The sequence below is a fragment of the Pinus tabuliformis genome, chromosome 3_1, assembly GCF_031772625.1.
Source record: "Pinus tabuliformis cultivar Carrire ecotype Pingquan chromosome 3_1, CPIR1, whole genome shotgun sequence".
Taxonomy (NCBI): domain Eukaryota; kingdom Viridiplantae; phylum Streptophyta; class Pinopsida; order Pinales; family Pinaceae; genus Pinus; species Pinus tabuliformis.
The window spans coordinates 526,010,362-526,028,758 of record NC_142301.1 but is presented as its reverse complement, the minus strand read 5'-3'; the positions used below and the strand labels follow the sequence as shown (position 1 = coordinate 526,028,758).

Here is an 18,397-nt window from a genome sequence, read left to right as displayed (position 1 = left end):
ATTATACAAATCTCGTATATGCATGTTACAATTGTAAGTATCTCACGCATGCGAACTAAATTGATTTAAAAGGAATGTTACATATTTGCATTTTTAACTATAACATTTGAAAAATGAATGTTCGTTCCATTAATAAATTAGGGAATCAAGAATTGATATTAAATAAAAATATCGGAAAATGTAGAGTTCTAACGCTAATTAAACAACATTAAAAAATAGAAACGAGCAGATAATTATTTTCCCAAAAAAACACGGGGGATTTTAGCGAAATTAAGGCAGTGATGGCGATTTACTATCGGAGTTTTAAAATGTTACAAATATACATTTCTCAACCGACACATCGAAGGAGCGACATGTTAAATACTAGGGATTTGAGAAAAAATTCTGTACATACTTTTTTTAGGAAATTTGGCTAAACATTCTCGACTGTGGTAAATAAACGATACATGGAGTACAAGTTTTTAAGAAGATTGCCAAATACATAGAACCACAGAACGTATCGACAGAATTTAAATTGAGTCTTCGTATCGACCAATAGGCTTGATCGCCAACTTCCATTCAATCCATCTCCACAACGTGCAAGCTTATCTCCCCACTTTTGGAATGTTGGAGCTGTTATCGCTCCACTCCATTCCTCTGCGTTCCATCCGATCCATTGATAAATAGAGCGGGGTGACCAACCGCTCGTCACTGTCGATACCAATGTCCGCTGAAAATGAGACAGAAGCTTTCTCCTCAATTTTCATAGCCTTTTTGAGCTCTCTCACTACTTCACTCACGCTCGGCCTTAAAGACGGTTTAGCCTCAACACATCTCATCGCTACTTTCGCAACGCGAATGATGGATTTCAGATCGTAACTACCCTCCAATCTCTTGTCTATAATTTCAGCTACTCTCCCACCATTTTCATCCATCTCCACTACATACTGCGTCACCTGTAATAAACTTATTGTTAGACTCTAATTCAGATAATTATTGTGAGACAAAACTGCACTGTAAAATATTCTAATGTCACATTATATAATTTGATTGATATTTCAGGCGACGGATGATATGATTCCTTACCCAACGAATGATGTTTACTTCATCTACCGGTAGTTTTACATCTATGGGTTGCCTACCGCATATGATCTCTAGCAAAACCACTCCAAAACTATACACATCACTCTTCTCCGTCAACATTTGGGTGCTGTAATACCTGCGAAAACGTGCCCCACAAAAACTTGGCTAAGTGATTACCGTGGAAATGAAAAATAACGATAGTGCCTCTGTTCTTAATAATTAATTGATATGCAGTGTGAGGAAAAGCAGTTATAGATATGTGGCATACTCTGGATCGAGGTATCCTGGCGTTCCTTTCACCGCAGTGGTAACATGAGTAGCCTCCCCATCAATTGTCATCCTTGAAAGACCGAAATCGGCCAGTTTTCCGTTCATATTGCTGTCTAAAAGTATGTTGGCGCTCTTGACGTCCCTGTGAATTATCTTTGGTGTGCAACCCACGTGCAGATATTCAAGTCGTTCAAATACAAATACCACAAATTTCATTAACCAAGATTTTTTCGTGTAACTGTTATTGAAAACAACCAGAGTTTAGATTACAAAAAATTGTTGTACATAGAAGTAATGTAGCGAATGAGTTACCCTGAGAAGCATCTGATACTATTTTGAGCCTCATTTTCCAACTTAGTTCGGATTCTTCCGCTCTGCGACCTGGAAAAGAAATTAAAAAGCAAATACCTGTCGGTTATTTTAGCTATTCTATCGATTGAAACAAAGCATACCTTCCAGCAATAGAATTTACCATAAAGGTGATCTTTTAGCGACCCTTCCGACATGTAGTCGTAGACCAGCATAACTTCTCTGGTTTCGGTACAGTATCCCAATAACGATACCAAGTTCCTATGGTTGACTTTAGAAAGGAGATCAATCTGTTCATGAGATAACCATAATACTAATTAGGGTGCAGCCATAACTGGCGTTATGAGATTCAACAATGTAAACCATATTACAAAGTAATATCTACAATTTACCTCATTCAAAAACTCGTGAATTCCTTGTTTGGAAAACAGTGAGAGCACTTTTACCTTTATAAGATTTCCTTCCGGCAACTTACCTAGGAACACAGACCCAAATCCCCCTTGACCAATCTTCTGAATATAGTCTTGTGTGGCAACCACAATCTCATCTAGAGTGAAGGTACGCGAATTTCTCATCTAGAGTGAAGGTACGCGAATTTGTTGTATTTCGAATCATAATCATTGAGTACTCTTCAACCCATTCAGGAAAGGGAAAGTTAGAAATTTGTCAAAGCACAATGCATAAGATAATTTCGGTTTGAGGGCACACTCCCACTATGCATATCATATCTTAGCGTTTGTAATATTAATTGTGTTTAGTAAAATCAGTACAGGAAAGACTACCATTGGTTCCTTGGGAAGCACCCTGTTTTTTCCTCCTGCATTTATTGCGATAGACCGCGATACCCGCCATTAACGCTAAAGCGATGATCAGAATTCCGCTTGACGTTGTTCCGACAATAACCTTCAATTTACTCTTGTTTGAATTATGTGCAAAACACTCCCTCTTATCCAGACGGAGGTATGGGTTTCCAGAGTAACTGCAACATACCAAAGAAAGAAATTTTCCATAAACGTTTTGCAGTAAGCTAAATTTGAACTTGGTCATGTATTGTAAAAATTACTAAAGAAATTTCTCATCTTCAAAATCTTAAAACGTGACTTTTGTTAAAACATAAAGAATATAAAATAAGATAGGATTACTTGAATTTCAACGAACAATTGTGGAGAAGTTGTGCAGGGATTACACCGCTGAAATTATTATTCTCTATATTCCTGTGGTAATCAATTAAAAAAACACAATTATTTGCACTCTACTTTGAATATCAACTTGGAAACAATACATAATAAACAACGAGAATTTGGGGAACGTACAACTCTTGAAGGTTTTGGAGGCGAGATAGCCACTCCGGAACAGGACCGTTCAGGTTGTTGTTTTGTAAATAGCTGTAACAATTTTTGTTGTGTATATTCAAAATGCATATATATGTTTAAGAATAAAGGTCGATTATTTATTCGTGTAAAGGAAACTTACAGTGTTTGCAACAGGGTCAAATTGGAAAGATCAGGCAATGGTCCCGTCAAATTGTTATGGTTGAGTGACCTGCCCATTTCAACATGAATGGTTAATGCTAAAGACTTACTGAGAAAGAAACTGTGCTCTTTCATAACCCGGACCATCAATTCCTATATTCACATGCGGGGATTTATCAACTGCTAATGCTTTTTATATCCCCACGCGGGTGCAAAATACTTTCACTACACATCATCAAACTCGTCACTATTGGCATGTATTTTAAGGGGAGGCGTTTTATAAATTGATTATCGGATTATAAAGTAAAGTCAATATTGGCTGCTCTATTTTAATATCGTTGTGCTATTCTGCGAAAATATTGGCGGTGTTTAGCCTTGTTGTACTACTCTACGAACTTTCCGTAGGAGGATAGTTTTCGGAAAGTGTTCTGAATCATGCCCATTTTTAGTTTTTTTTTTTTTTTTTTTAATGGAAAAGGTTATATAGATTTTTCCTCAACAAAAGTGGTAGCGAAGATGCATTTTAATATTGGATTCAGGAAGGCTTTATTTTGTTGTGTGATCCTGCCAATTATATATATATATATATATATATATATATTATTTTATTTTATTTTATATTTTTATTTTCTGAGAGAAATTTTTTTGGTTTATAGTTAAATATATATTATTTTATTTATTTATTCACTCACTGTGTGTAATTTTTCATATTTTAAATTACAATTTTAAATATATATATATATATATATATATATATTTTAAATTACAATTTTAAATATATATATATATATATATATTTCAAGGTTTTGAAATTTTTTAAGCATATGGATTGTACAAACTTACAACTATAACAAAATTATTTTATTTATTTATTTCAAACAAAATTAACTAAAAAATATACTGCAAAAATGTAGAACAATGATACTATTTGAAATGTTCTACATAGAAGAAATATTTTTCTCAATTTTTTTTTGGTATAATACAGTTTTTTTTAACCCATATATAATATATACTTAGTTGAAATTGAAATATTACACATCTCTTTCTTATTATTCTTATTAGGAAGTAATTGAATTTTCTAATTTTCATTTGTATAACTTTGTTTTGAAGGTTATTTCCTGAAGGCCTTTCTAGTACATATGAAGTTGATATTGAAATAAATTACTTAACATAAATATTCAAATAGTTAATTTTTTTAAGTTTAGCATTGAAATGTTTTTAAAAAGTACAAGAATTATACATCATCTTCATATCTCAAAAGTGAAAATATTTCTATATCTTTTTATAAAGTTGATATAAAATTATGTTATCTCTCATTCACATGAATATATATTATCTCTTTCATACCATATAATATATAAAATATATTATCACTTTCATTCTAAGTTGTAAGATCAACAACTAACTAGTTGAATACTATGCCATAAAAACTAGTACGATGAAAATGAAATTATGATGTTTATAATATTTTTAATTAAAACTAACCAAACACTTATATTCATTTTTGTTTGATATTATAACCAAAAAATAATAATATTTATTTCATTTAAAAAATATATTTATCCTCTAAAATTTAAACACAAAACAAATTATATACCTCAGTCACATTACACTATAAAATACATCTCTCAACAAAATATATTAACTTTAATTCATCATTTATAAAAATTGAATATAAAAAACCTATACATAAATAACAGTCATTTCTCACCTATAATTTTTTTTTTATTATTATTAGTAGTTACGAAAGATTTATGCAGTCTTCTATTATTCCAAGGTCGAACACAAAATCAATTGGTGACATGATTTTATGGCTTAACATAAGATGAACCTTAAATATACAATAAAAATAAGTTCAGATGGGTTACACATAAAAAAGCAAATTGAAATTACGTTCAGGTGGGTTACACGAAAAGTAAATTGAGTCTAACAATAATAATGATCGAATTAAACTTACACTTTAACCAATGCTGTCAACTGTTGGATATCTTTGGGCAGCGATCCTGTAAGATTCCCTCCCGACAAATCACTGTCAATGAAAAAATTGGCATGAGCCTTTACTATAAGTCTCCTCAGTTTTATGGTTTCACCTGTAAATAAACAGAAAGATAGAACTTACATTTCGGAGATCCTTATGGCAGAAGAGCTGTTATCACAGCCGATCCCTTTCCAAGGGATAACATAGCAAGGATCGGAGACCCAATCTTTTATGTTAAAACTCCGTTTGATAACCTCAAGAGCTTGAGCTGCAGTTTGAGAACTACTCTGTCAGTCACTGAATGATATGTTAATTGAATGAGAGAAGTTTAGTGAGGGAGGGCACTTACTATCTTGTGAATATGTCGGCTGTTGCGTATAAAATAGCGTGTAATACTCATAAGCGTTGATTAGAGGAGGATAAGGGGAGTTAGTGAGATTAGAGAGTGAAAACAGATTTGATCCGTTGTAGACGAATACGAATATCTGCTCCACGGCAGAATAGTTTCGAGGGAGAGTAACGGTTTTAAAAACCGTTCCCCCATTTATCTCGATGTTAAAAGATCTGTATTCTGACTTGTTGAGCATCTGGACCTCTGCGAAATATAACAACAGCAGTAATTGATTCCCTTGGACCGATGGATTACTGAAATCTAGGCCGGTTGAAGTGTTTACAACCCATGCCGTTTGCATGACAGCAGTTGGGGGAAGGTCTTCGGTATTGTTCGTTGAGATGCTCACTTCAGAAGTTACAGATTTATAGAAATTAGGATTAGTAGAGTCTAATGAATATTTGGTGTCCAAATGCGGTCGAACTTGTCTTGAGGATACCTGCATAATTAGCCATACAAAACTATTCATCGAAATCATTAAATAAAGCATACCAGTACTTGCATTAAAATTGCCTCTCATTACAATTAGTATCTACACTCCTAGCTCGTTAATTACGATGCTTAGATTTCCGTCGATAAATATCTGAAGTTCAAAATGTTCACCTAACCGTCGAATTTCCACCAACATCAGTTCTAGATTGTGGATATAGCCCTGTTCCTGGCTTGGCCTGTGGATACATGCCATCTTGGAGGGTCCTCAGCTCGATACTACTGACAAAGGGATCATCGCTCTCGAATGTTCTGATGAAGCACACATACATCACTGTGTCTGAAGTGACGAAGATTGTTTCATCATAAATTGCTTCCGTTGATGAAGTTAATGTTATGTTATGCATAACCAACATATCTGATGTCTCAAAAGAGAAAGCAAAGCTTGGCAAACTTTGGTACCCACTGTAATGTCCAATGAGAAACCAGAGTCTTGCGAGGTAAGGCACGTTTGAGGGCACAGGCAAGTGATAGCAAGACTTGTTGAGAGGTTTTGGAAAGTAGCGTAGACTGTACAAAGAAGAACCGCGGGCAGCGAAATTCCCTATGGCTGCTGTCTCACCGACGTCTATGTAACTAGCATCGGTAACCCATGTTAAATTGTTTTTCGCAGTGTGATTCATTGTTCCTCCACAGTTGATATTCAGAAATCCTACCAAATCGCCAGAGAATAATTATTAAAAGAACAATTTCTTGTGAGCAAAATATTGAGAAAAAGATTGATGACCATTATTAAACCATATCTCAAATGACGATTCTAGAAGAGCCGACAAAACGAGAACACTCTGAAAACCTGGTTGTTGGGCAGTAATAAGAGTGAATAAACTCAAAAGCACACCCACTAGCTGTATCCAATAGCAGACGTTGGCCATGGCTCCTCCAATTATTAAAAAGTGCTGCGCAGTTGCGTAGTTATAGGAAGCAACTGGATGCTGGTTATCTCTTTAGAAGTTGCAAACGGTTATTAGCATATCCTATATTCCTCACCAATAACTCTCTTCCCATTCTTTTCTTTGATCTGTTTTGTGATGTGGGTGTGGATGAACAATAAAATGGAATCTCTTGAATTTGTAAGTCAACCATCCCTACTTTTCGAGTGCTTCAGAAAATAAAATCTACGTCAATCTTGCGGTCAATAAATGAACCGAGTCCAATGAACCATCTAACTACGTCATTAATGTCGTATTAGAAACGGAAGTCTGTATAATTTTTTTTAACCGAGTTCAATGAGCCATTTAACCACGTCATTAATGTAGTGTTAGAAACGGAAGTCTGTATAGTTTTATTTATTTCATTAAGTCAACATTGTAATAAAGGATTATGACGCTTTTGTTAATGATTTGCACTGGAAACCGACATTTATTTAAATTTTCATAACGGCATGTTTTTAATTATTTTTTAATAAAATATTTAAACAATCTATCATCCCGCATCACGTATTTCGATTATCAATATCAAAACCTTAGAAAGTCTCTTTGAACTTAATTTTATATAATTATTTTTAGAACTTAATTTTCGACTTCTCACGCAATTGTAATAAAACATTAATACTAATGACACAAGGTCAATCTTTCTAAATTATGATTTTCGATGCCTTTATACAGAGGATATTTCCAAGCAGTTAGTTAACTCAGTCAATCAAGGTTTTTGTTTTTTGTTTTGTTTGTTTTTTTTTTAATTAATTTATTGTTTTATAAAATATTTTTTATATAATTTATATACCAATTTAATAAATTAATAATGGTCTTACAATTAAATAATAATAATTATTATAGTAGGATGATTTTGGATATGTTCAAGTATATGTTTCCGAGCAATTAATTAACTCAGTCCATCAAGGTTTTAAAAGAAATTATATTATTAGTTTATAGTTTTATAAAATAATTTTTTTGATAATTTATATATTAATTTTAAATTTATATTAATAATATCTTAAAATTAAATGATAATAATTATTATGTCATTATAAATAATAATTATTATTATGTCATCATGATTTTGAACCTATTATTAATTTATAATTTTATAAAATATTTTTTTAATAATTTAAGCACCCATTTAATATTTAAATTAATAATAATTTTAAATTTAATTAATAAATATGATTTTGGATATCATCATCATATATGTTTCCAAACAGTTAACTCAGTCAATCAAGGTTATATATATATATATATATATATATATATATATATATATATATATATATATATATATATAATGAATTTATAGTTCTATAAAATATTTTTTTGATAATTTATATACCAATTTAATATTTCAATTAATAATAGTGTTAAAATTAAATAATAATAACTATCATACATGATTTTGGATATGTTCCATACATACATAATTCTATAAGACGGATATGATTCAAGAAAGCTTTTTCTAAACTTGATTTATACATGACTAACTTTTTCATGACTTTATTTTCTTATTTTTTGGAAAACAAAATGGTTGCTATATACTTTTAGATGGGTTGTTCCAAATTTTAACAAAAAAATTAAGAAGCCACTCTTTCTCAACTTTATCATTAAGTAATTAAGAGAAACTAAATTTAAAAAATAATAATCTACTAATATGAAACTAAATTTAAAAATTAATAACATTTTAATATGATTTTGGTATTTAGAAACTGAATAAATAATATAATCCAAAAATAATAATATTCTAATATGATTTAGGTATCTTGAAATGGAATAAATAATATGATCAAAATTACTAAGAGTAATATTTTATGAGAAATGTAGTAGCTATGTTCATAGATGAAGGCATAAAAGAAGAATCTAAAAAATGTGTAGAGTCTGTTTAAAAAAGAGCTTAGTAAGTTTATAATTGTATGTTACAAGAGGTTTCAAATACAACATTTTTCAAAGAGCTAAGAGTATAGCTTTTACAAATTCAACTTAATTTGTAAAATACGAAAACATGGTAAAAAGAAATGTCTCTTTTAAAATTCAACGACTTTCCTACCCTGACCCCATCACCTCCATATTCAAATTTTCATTTTCCAAGTGCTAGTGCATTATTTTGTCTTCTAAGAGTGTCTTCTGGTATGAATTAATTCATTATATCTAATTGGAAGTTCCAAGTTTATCAATTTTAGGAAAAATATAGAGAGAATGAGAGGGGGATGGAGGTTGCAGGGGAGTGGGGGGTCACTCAATATTTTTAATTCACTTTAACTATCAACTTCACCTTCAGAATTTTTTATGCTATTGTCATTCATGCAACCCTCGTGTGTACATGACTTTAGTGAATTAAACCTGTGTATACCTAGATTACTAATTTTTCATAATTTCCATCGGTGATTTAATTTAACCATTACATCAATATTTCTTTAGTCATTCATTATGCAATATTCATGAGTAGTAAAGAACAAATAAATCATCAACACATAAGAAACACATCAACACATATGGACACCCAAATTTTAGGTGGGGAACTAATGTGGGAGAAAAACACCGCTATTGTCGTCTTTGTCTTTTACTTTTATTATAAAGAAAATCTTCTTACAAATTTTGTACTAGCACAGACTCTTACCAACAGGCAACCTCCTACCCGCACGAGGCTACAAGCTCCACTCATTCTTCAACACCCACTGGAAGGGAGCTACAACCCCCTAATCTTGTTTACCCACTCCTACTAGAAGAGAGCTCCTACCCCTTCCCTGAGGGTTATAACCCTTAGAACCATGTGGATCATGTTTCATAATGTTTCACACTGGATCCACCTATCAATCAATCATCAAAACATACAGACCACCTTTCATCATTTTTAAAACTGGACCCACACCAACAATAAGCTCAACCAATATACCAAACTGAATCATAGAATCTAAATATAATCACTCAATCATCACGGATTACCAATCAGTAATAATTTGAATACTGAACCAATCCCAAACTACCAATCAACCACTAAATGATCAAATCAAGACCAATCAACACATCAAGATAATACTCATCCATTCATTGATTAATCACACAGTTAGATACCAGATAGTCATCACAAAATCAATGTGCAGTCATTTCAAACCCTAATCAAATTGACTTGAGAATATATACACGACTATTTTAAAGCAAACATGTGTATATACATGCTTCCTCATAAAACCTACATACATATCGAAAATAACTGAATACTGGTAACTCACAAACTTAATCACTGAAATATTAAATCACTAAGCGCAAATTTAGAATCAGTGCAACATCTAATTACAAATATGCTAACATTAAATCAATGAATACCCAATCACAAACCTGCAACATCATCACTGATCAATATACAAAGGCCAGTATTTTGAAAAACCCATCCAACAATATTTAAAAGAAAAAATCAAAACATAAAGGCTACAATATTTTGAAATACCCATCCAACAATATTAAAAAAAAAAAAATCAAAACATAAGGGAGTTTAGACTAAATTGACTTGAAGAAGTTAGACTACAATAATTTAAAGATAGACTACCGTAATTTAATTTCTCTTTAGATTAGTTACGCTGACTTCAAATTTTAGCACCACTTCAATTAAATGTGTGAGTGAATCACTTATGGTTTAGACTTGATATTAACACCCCTTCAACTAAATGTGTCTAGTGAAACACTCCTGCTTTCGAGACAAGATTGTTTCAAACTCAACGCATTTCGTTCTTTAAGAACACGGGGTGACTTTCTTTAGTATTGTGGGGAGTTTCTTTTAAGAGTATTTAGTAATTTTTATTGTAAAAGGTAAAAGATTCATTTGAAAGAACTAAATGCCGGAAGTATTTCCCAAATATTATTCTAGTATTTCTTAATATAAGTTACATGTGTTTGCAAATTAAGGAATTGAATTATTGGAAACATCTTCAAAATATTACATGTTATTGCAAATTAAGAAATTGAATTATTGGAAATATCTTCAAAATATTTGGTGGTTATATTTTGCAAAGCATTTTATTTATACTGATGGGTTAGTGGTAAACATTAATAATTATTATTATTTTTTAAATTGGCATTTTATATTATTTAAAATAAAAATGAAATAAAAATAAAAGAATTGTTAGTGATTTTATTGAAAGAAAATTAAATTATTAATATAAGTTTAAAATTCGGTTAAGAATTCATTTAATTCGTGTGATAACATAAGTTTAATTTTTTTCTAAAATCTGGTTTAATTAGAACAATTTGTAAATAGAAATTTATAAATATAAGTTAGTTGTATCACACTTTGATATACATTGACATGAGAAAACAAAAAAGACATTTAGTGTTGTAAGTAAAAAGGGAGTAAGTTATAATAATTGTTCAACACTCTTTGGTCATTATCCTCATCCTAAGGAGAAGAGGATGTTAGCATGGTTAGTTTGCGGTCTATACTGTGGACTTTTTCATCCAACTCGGCCAATCTAATAAAATTTTCATGTTGTGTCATCATGCACCTCTCTTTATGCGGCTTACAATATTTAAATGATATTTGGCCTCTTGCTAGCTTTCTAGTATCATCGATGGAGTGATGAGCTATACTCTCGACTTTTTCATCCAGCTGGGTCAATCTAATAGAATTATCATGTTGTGTCACCATGCACCTCTCCTTATGCGGCTTACAATATTTAAATGATATTTGGCCTCTTGCTAGCTTTCTAGTATCATCGATGGAGTGATGAGCGTAGATTATGTAGTGCATGCAATGCACTCAAGTATAATGGAAGTTGCAACCTCTTTTTGTGTGAGTTGGCACCATATGAAGGTGGGGGGTTCCTCCTTGGGGTTCTCATTGGAATTGTTATTTCTTTATATTGGTTGTTTTTTTGCTAGTTTATGTGAGTCTTGAGCAAACCATTTTTATGTGATTTGACATCATATTAAAGGGGGGTATCCTCATTGGGGGATGTCATTGGAATTTCTTTTATTTACAATGTGTTTTTTTTGTTAGTTTATGTGAGTTTTGAGATGATTGGAACAACTAACTTGGTGCTTGAGTAGTTGTGACATCCTAGGGGCATCTAATTCATCAAAATCACCGAGGGATTGCACTTGGCATGGGCCACACCAACCGTTAGCATCGCCATATTTTTTCCCATAAAATTTCAAACCAATGATCTTTACATCATGGGGTACTTTAAGAGAACACATTTCACCACCTTATCACCATATGTTGTTAGAAGTAATGCTTCTATGTCATGTGTAGCTGTCATTAGGAATTGGAATCCATGTAAATGTTTCCAATACATAAGTTATAATCATAATCTAAATGTGTTGAAATGAATAATTTATATCCTATATATTTGTACGTGATTAATAATAGTGTGATTCGTTATTTCCAATCAATCTCTCCATGCTCTCGATCCCAAATTTTGTAACAAATTATTGGTTCATCTCCTAGTTCCGCGTGTGAGAACTGCTGAGGAATGAATGACAATCACTGAGAGAGTTCATTGCTGTCTCGTATGAGTTCGATGGACGTGACGTTCTTGACTTTTCTTGTCTGCGGATTTATGCATTAAAAATTTGCAACGCTGTGTTTTCTTTTTTTATAGGGTTGAAATTCAAGCGAGATTCAAGACCTGGTTGTTCCACACTCATTAAAGTCAGGGATCTTAACGTTGCCCATTAATTGGTTACGCAGTAGCTGCACAAGCCTATCTAAGATTCATCAGTTTCCATTGAGTAAATATATTTATGGTTTATCTTCATCTAAAAGTTGGATGAATGGATGTGAATATGAAGATATGGACCGGTCGTAAGTAAAATAAATCGAGCTTTGTTTCTTAAAATGAAATTAAGAAGCCGCTGCTAGTGTGATAGTAAATTTTCCAGAAAAAAATCCCGCTTCCGTTTTGCCTCTCCGAATAAGAGTTGAATTGCTGCATGGAATAGTGCATCTGAATAATTCCTAGCTTTGCAAGGAAAATTCTTTAGTTCGCAGACTTACAGTCAAAGCAACAACTGAACCAACTTCAATCCAAGGTAATATTTTTTTTTTTTTTATTCAGATTCTTGTGTAAAATGGAATATTTTCCATTGGAAAAGTTTAATGTCATAACTTCCATACGTGGAAGGTTAATATTTAGTTGCAAATGATGAATAAAAAATTACGTGGGCTTGTTAATGGCGCTGAAAAAGAACCTAGCAATCCTGCTTAATTAATTTTTTTGCGAAGAAAATGGAATAACAAACAAAATCTATTATTGGTTTTTCTCTTACATAAATCAGGGAAGAAATCTCCTACATAAATTTGGGAAGAATTAAGTCAAATATTTGGAGAGAAGGTTGTGAATGTATGGCTCACTTTAAAATTACAATTGTTCAAACTTAAAATGCATGAGGGCATATCTTTGACTCCGCATATAAATGAGCTAAAATCTCTTATAAAGTAGATGACAAATATGTAAGGGTGATATTATTGAATAACTTATTTTCCAATTATGAGAATATTATTTTTACTTTAAGTTAATTGTCTTTTAAAGTTATGGATGAGATGATAACGAACTCCTAGCAGAAGAAAAGATAATGAAAGTGGAAGACATTGAAGGCTATTTACAAACTGGAATTGCACCTTTTTCAAAAGGGAAGAAGAAAAACAGGAACTCAGTTGAATGTTTCTACTATTGGAGACATGGACATACAATGTTGAACTGCAAAATTAGTGCCAAATATATTTTGAAAGAAAAATTGAAAGAGTCAGGGAATTTAACAAATAAAGAAGATATATCAGAATCTATGTCTGAAAATTCTCTAGAACCTGAGAGTGAGGAAGAACACACTCTTATGCCTCTCAGACTCTTCTAAGATTTATGCATCTACATGCAGTCTTATTATGTGGTGTGTGTTGTAGTTTTATTATGTTATAGCGTGTTATTGTCCAAGTGTAATGTGAAAGATAAAATGAAGAACCAATTATAGAACATATTAACATATTCTCATATTGATGGTTCTTGATGCATATGGTGAAACAAGAAAATATCACTAATTTGATTATGTATAATTTGTTATAAGCTGGTGGAATTGTGTGGAGTCAGGAATATCAACTTACAGGTTAATTTGATTATGTCTTTAAGAGGTCACCTTGTATAATTGACTTATGAATATATTTAATACCCAGACTGCCTGCCTCGATAACCGGGGAATACAACGGAAGACCATATGTTCAATAGATGGAGGTGTTTCCGTAGCATGGTTCAGTATCAAGACTAACCCGTCATGCTCTGGGAGGTCGATAAGTGTCAATTCCGTGTCAATTCTAAAAAGTACGTCAAAAATGGGTGTTATAGACATTTTTGTGCCTAACAGCATGGAGCATGAAATGTCAATAATCTGAGGGATCCAAAGTCTCTAAACATGTTTTTCTTACCCTTAGAGGAACAAGGTCTGCAAACCACAGCACTGAAAATTAGTTCTCCACCTGAAAACACTCAAAAACAGGTTATTTCTGGATCATGTCAGCTGCTCCACTGAGCATCTGCGCTGAATGTCAACTGCTCCTCCTTGTACCTGCGCTGAAGGTCAAAACTGATGAAGGCTACCTGCGCTGGGCGAGATTGGCCAAGTGGAACAGTCATTCTGCAAGGTGTCAATTGCCCAGGAAGCTTCCAAACTAACACTTGGGTCAAGGAATTCGCCTAGTGATGAGTAAGAAGGTCTTGATCTCCAAGTGGAAGCAAGATTCTCCAAGTGGACTCAAGAACTGAAGATTAACTAAAGTGGGAGAGGACACAAGTCAGCTTCAGGCCAGTCTCAAGATGACTCATCCTTTCTCCAAAAACCTATATATAGAGCTCTCTCATGAGGTCTAAGGAGGCTGGAATTTTGTACAAGTTAGGAAGTGCTGTTGGTTTGTGATTAGAGCTATTGGGTGTTTGCTTGAAGGAGGTGAAGAGGAGATTTCTTTCAGCTGGGAGGTGTCCTGAGTGGTTGGGTGATTCCTCCACGGTGAAGCGATAAGTATCAATACGGACTTGTGCTCCCACGTACCGTCGCGTATATATTGGGAGACCCCTATAGGATCAAAGCCTTTATCCATAGGAAACTGTGTCGGCCGCCCTACTGATCGCAATGCAGTGAACACAGCATTCACGAAGATCGACCACTCGTACCGTAAAACGTATTCTGTGGTTTTGCGAAAGGTTTGGCACACCCTCTGCCTAGATCTCTAGAGCAGTTTCTTTTGGCCTTTTTCAAACTCTATAATTGAAAAAGTCCAACCGAGCATTTGTCACTTCGGGCTCGTTAAAACATCGAAGGAGACTAGAGTCATCTTTAGCTTTTTCTCGACTCTTAAAAAGTGAAAAAGCAAGTTGTGTCTAAGCGTCGTTATAAAATTTATTTTAAACGGAACATAATCACCTCCTATTCCCGCGTTGATCTTAAAGTTGAGAACATGGAACGCCCCAACCAAGGAACTCCACATGATGGAAGTCCTAGTCTATTCTCCTCTTGGGGAGAAGTTGGTGCACCCCACATGGCCACATTGTCGCTTCCAGGACTGACGATTGGCCTGCCTGTTTTGGATCAACCAGAATAAAATCCGAAAATCAAAATATATAAGCTGTTTATATAAGTTCATACATAATGTTCTGTAACCAAGACAAAATTGGTCATGTGACCTAAAAACTCAAAAAGATGCTAGGGGGCACCCTAGCCTAGTGGTGCTCATGATAATACGTCACGGCCTGTGCAATCATGCGCAAGAGACGAGTCCATCTTCTAGGCACGCCAATGGTATGACGCTGCATCTGTAAAGGTAACTCGTCGATCTGTACATCCGGAAGGCCACGAGTAAGTCTCTCAACCTGCTCCTGCACAGCTGTAAGGGTCTCAGTGTCGTCAAGATCGCGGATAACAACTCTCATAGCAGGCTCCCCTGCTGGGGCAGCAGCTGGCGATCTCAGACGAACTGTTGGACGAACAGGACCAATATCTGCATGCACCCAAGAGTACAATTAAAAGTCTTGATAGAATAAAGCACAACAACGTTATGAACAAGAACAATAAACAGTAATGTGGTCAAAGAGTTTACCAATGGCACCCCACTGCTCGCCATCCGGTAGAACCAAATCCGGATCACCTCGGAAATCCATACCCACATATGGATACTCAGAAAACGCCATCTCCTGGCGCTCGAACCACCTAAAGAAGGCCTCAGTGAAAGTAATCTGAGGTTGACCTGCATGCCTAGACATGTGGTCAACCCACCTCTGCATGCGTGGCTCGGTCGGAGAGGGCAAGTCAAGTATGATGTACTGAGGCTGCATCAATGGGATTTTCTCCAAGGCAAAGGCAGTCAGAATAGAACCAAATCCAAAGTTCTTCAGCTTCCCGTCCTTTATCTTGGTCAATTGACTTTTCATCTGAACAAGTACTGCATCACACCAGTTGAATAATTTCGGTTGGAGACACTCCAGGGCGTGCTGCATATAGGACCTGTTGGCAACATGTAAAGCTGCGCTACCGGCCATCCTACCAATAGTAAACAGAATGGACCTGAGAGCCCGATCAGTAATCTCACGGATAACAATCTTGCCGTCTCTGCTCGGCTGAGAACCTTCCCTGCAATACTGGCGGACATAATCTCTGGTGGAATCAGTCCCCCGGGCCGTACCTGATAAGGAAATGAAGGCACCACGTCTTGACAACCCAGTCAAGAAGTACACGTCCTCTATGGTCAAGGGGATGGTCTTCCCCCTAATCTGGAATACTTGGTTAACAGGATCCCAAGCATCAAGCATATACTGCAGTAAAGAAATCTGTGCTCTCATACTAGAGATCCGGAAGAACTTCAGCAAGCCACAGTTCCGCAGCGCGTTCACCGTGACCGGGTCATGGAGGGCAATCATGTCCTCCTCTTCATGTTCTCATTCTCGCCATGTAAGGGACATTTTGCTCAAGTCACCCTGCAAAACAAGCAAGAGAATGAGTTCCTGTTTTCGTGAAAAACTGGCGACTCCACTGGGGATCGTATCTTGTTGGTTTGTTGTGTTTCTTGCTATTCATTTCATAAACAAGGAGAGTACCGAATCGAACTGTATTTGGATCCATCAAATACAAAGTAGAGGGCAGCTACTCTAGCTCAGTTTTCTGGGCAAGTTTATGATTTGAAGAGCTGATCCACAAGAACTCTAATAAGCTCTTAGTGATAGCTTTTCATCCTCATTTACATCCCTTAGTGTGTCCTTGACTGATAGCTTCTGATTTGAGCAAAAACTGTGAATATTTGAGCAATCTGTGACCCGGAAATCAAGACGGACGAAAGTCTCGTTCTTCATTGCAGGCTGTACAAAGGCAGTCTGCATTTCAGCGCAGTTCCCGAAGGGGCTACCTGCGCTGAAGGTCAAACAGGCAGTGTTACACCTGCGCTGGACCAGTATTGGCTTGAGTTACTGTGGTTTCCTGCTGTGTCTTGATTTGTTTTCACTCTTGTTTTTGTTGTTTGCTGCCAGTCAGTAGGCCTATCTGAAACAATCTTCCTTTGTCATTATTCCGCCTCAGTTGTATAGAGAAACTATATTTGTTCTTTTGTATTTCTTGTGTCATTTACAGTTTCCCATAACGAAAGTGAACCAGTCTTGCATTGACCTCTTAGATCTAGACCTGTGATTAAGTGTCGTTTTGATCTTAAGAGTTAGTTTATTTGCTGTTCATAGCTGATTGTGTTTGTCGCTTTCGTTATATGGTTTGAATTTATATATTTCTAAGTGTCGAAACAAGTAAATCGTAAGGTGTCTTTCGATTTTGGACGAACTTGTTTGCTTTCGCTTGAAATTGAATTCAAAGTTATACAACAACTTTCTTTTTGCATTTCATCAACATTAAGAAAGAGAAAATAAATACTTGCATTGTGCATGTACATTATGACAGTTTGCATGTCGATTTAGGAAAGTGCATTAGTGTGTGCTCTATGATCTGTGTGAAAAGGTGTTATCTTCCTTCTCCCTCAGTAGTTAAGGTTTTCAAAGTTGAAAGATTGAAAAGCTTGCTTATCATCTTAGATTGCATTCAGGAGTGTTTCTATACATCTCGTGGTGATCCATAAAGGCAAACTGCTAAACAAGATCAACCTTAAAATAAATTGAATTTACATAATAGCGCATTGAAACATAACGCAAACATCTAGAGGTCTAAGCTAGAGACGTGTTCCGGCGTCATTAAACGTGATATCTTAGCATTGAGTGGTTGGGTGATTCCTCCACGGTGAAGCGATAAGTATCAATACGGACTTGTGCTCCCACGTACCGTCGCGTATATATTGGGAGACCCCTATAGGATCAAAGCCTTTATCCATAGGAAACCGTGTCGGCCGCCCTACTGATCGCAATGCAGTGAACACAGCATTCACGAAGATCGACCACTCGTACCGTAAAACGTATTCTGTGGTTTTGCGAAAGGTTTGGCACACCCTCTGCCTAGATCTCTAGAGCAGTTTCTTTTGGCCTTTTTCAAACTCTAT

At 34.7% G+C, this 18,397-nt stretch overlaps 2 protein-coding genes across 2 annotated transcripts; both read right to left on the bottom strand.

Moving 5' to 3' along the window:
- Window positions 1-370: 370 nt before the first annotated feature.
- On the bottom strand, window positions 371-1,897 carry LOC149188145 (putative LRR receptor-like serine/threonine-protein kinase At5g48740). Its single transcript, XM_089412945.1, has 3 exons — window positions 1,331-1,897; window positions 1,066-1,198; window positions 371-935 (listed from the first exon to the last, which is right to left on the bottom strand). The coding sequence occupies exons 1-3, from the start codon at window positions 1,546-1,548 to the stop codon at window positions 585-587; spliced, it is 702 nt and encodes a 233-aa protein (XP_089269071.1). The 5' UTR covers window positions 1,549-1,897; the 3' UTR covers window positions 371-584.
- On the bottom strand, window positions 1,687-6,843 carry LOC149188144 (putative LRR receptor-like serine/threonine-protein kinase At1g67720). Its single transcript, XM_089409877.1, has 12 exons — window positions 6,765-6,843; window positions 6,091-6,623; window positions 5,441-5,921; window positions 5,233-5,359; window positions 5,071-5,142; window positions 3,115-3,183; window positions 2,955-3,026; window positions 2,784-2,855; window positions 2,424-2,620; window positions 2,034-2,116; window positions 1,785-1,931; window positions 1,687-1,713 (listed from the first exon to the last, which is right to left on the bottom strand). The coding sequence occupies exons 1-12, from the start codon at window positions 6,841-6,843 to the stop codon at window positions 1,687-1,689; spliced, it is 1,959 nt and encodes a 652-aa protein (XP_089266003.1).
- Window positions 6,844-18,397: the final 11,554 nt, after the last annotated feature.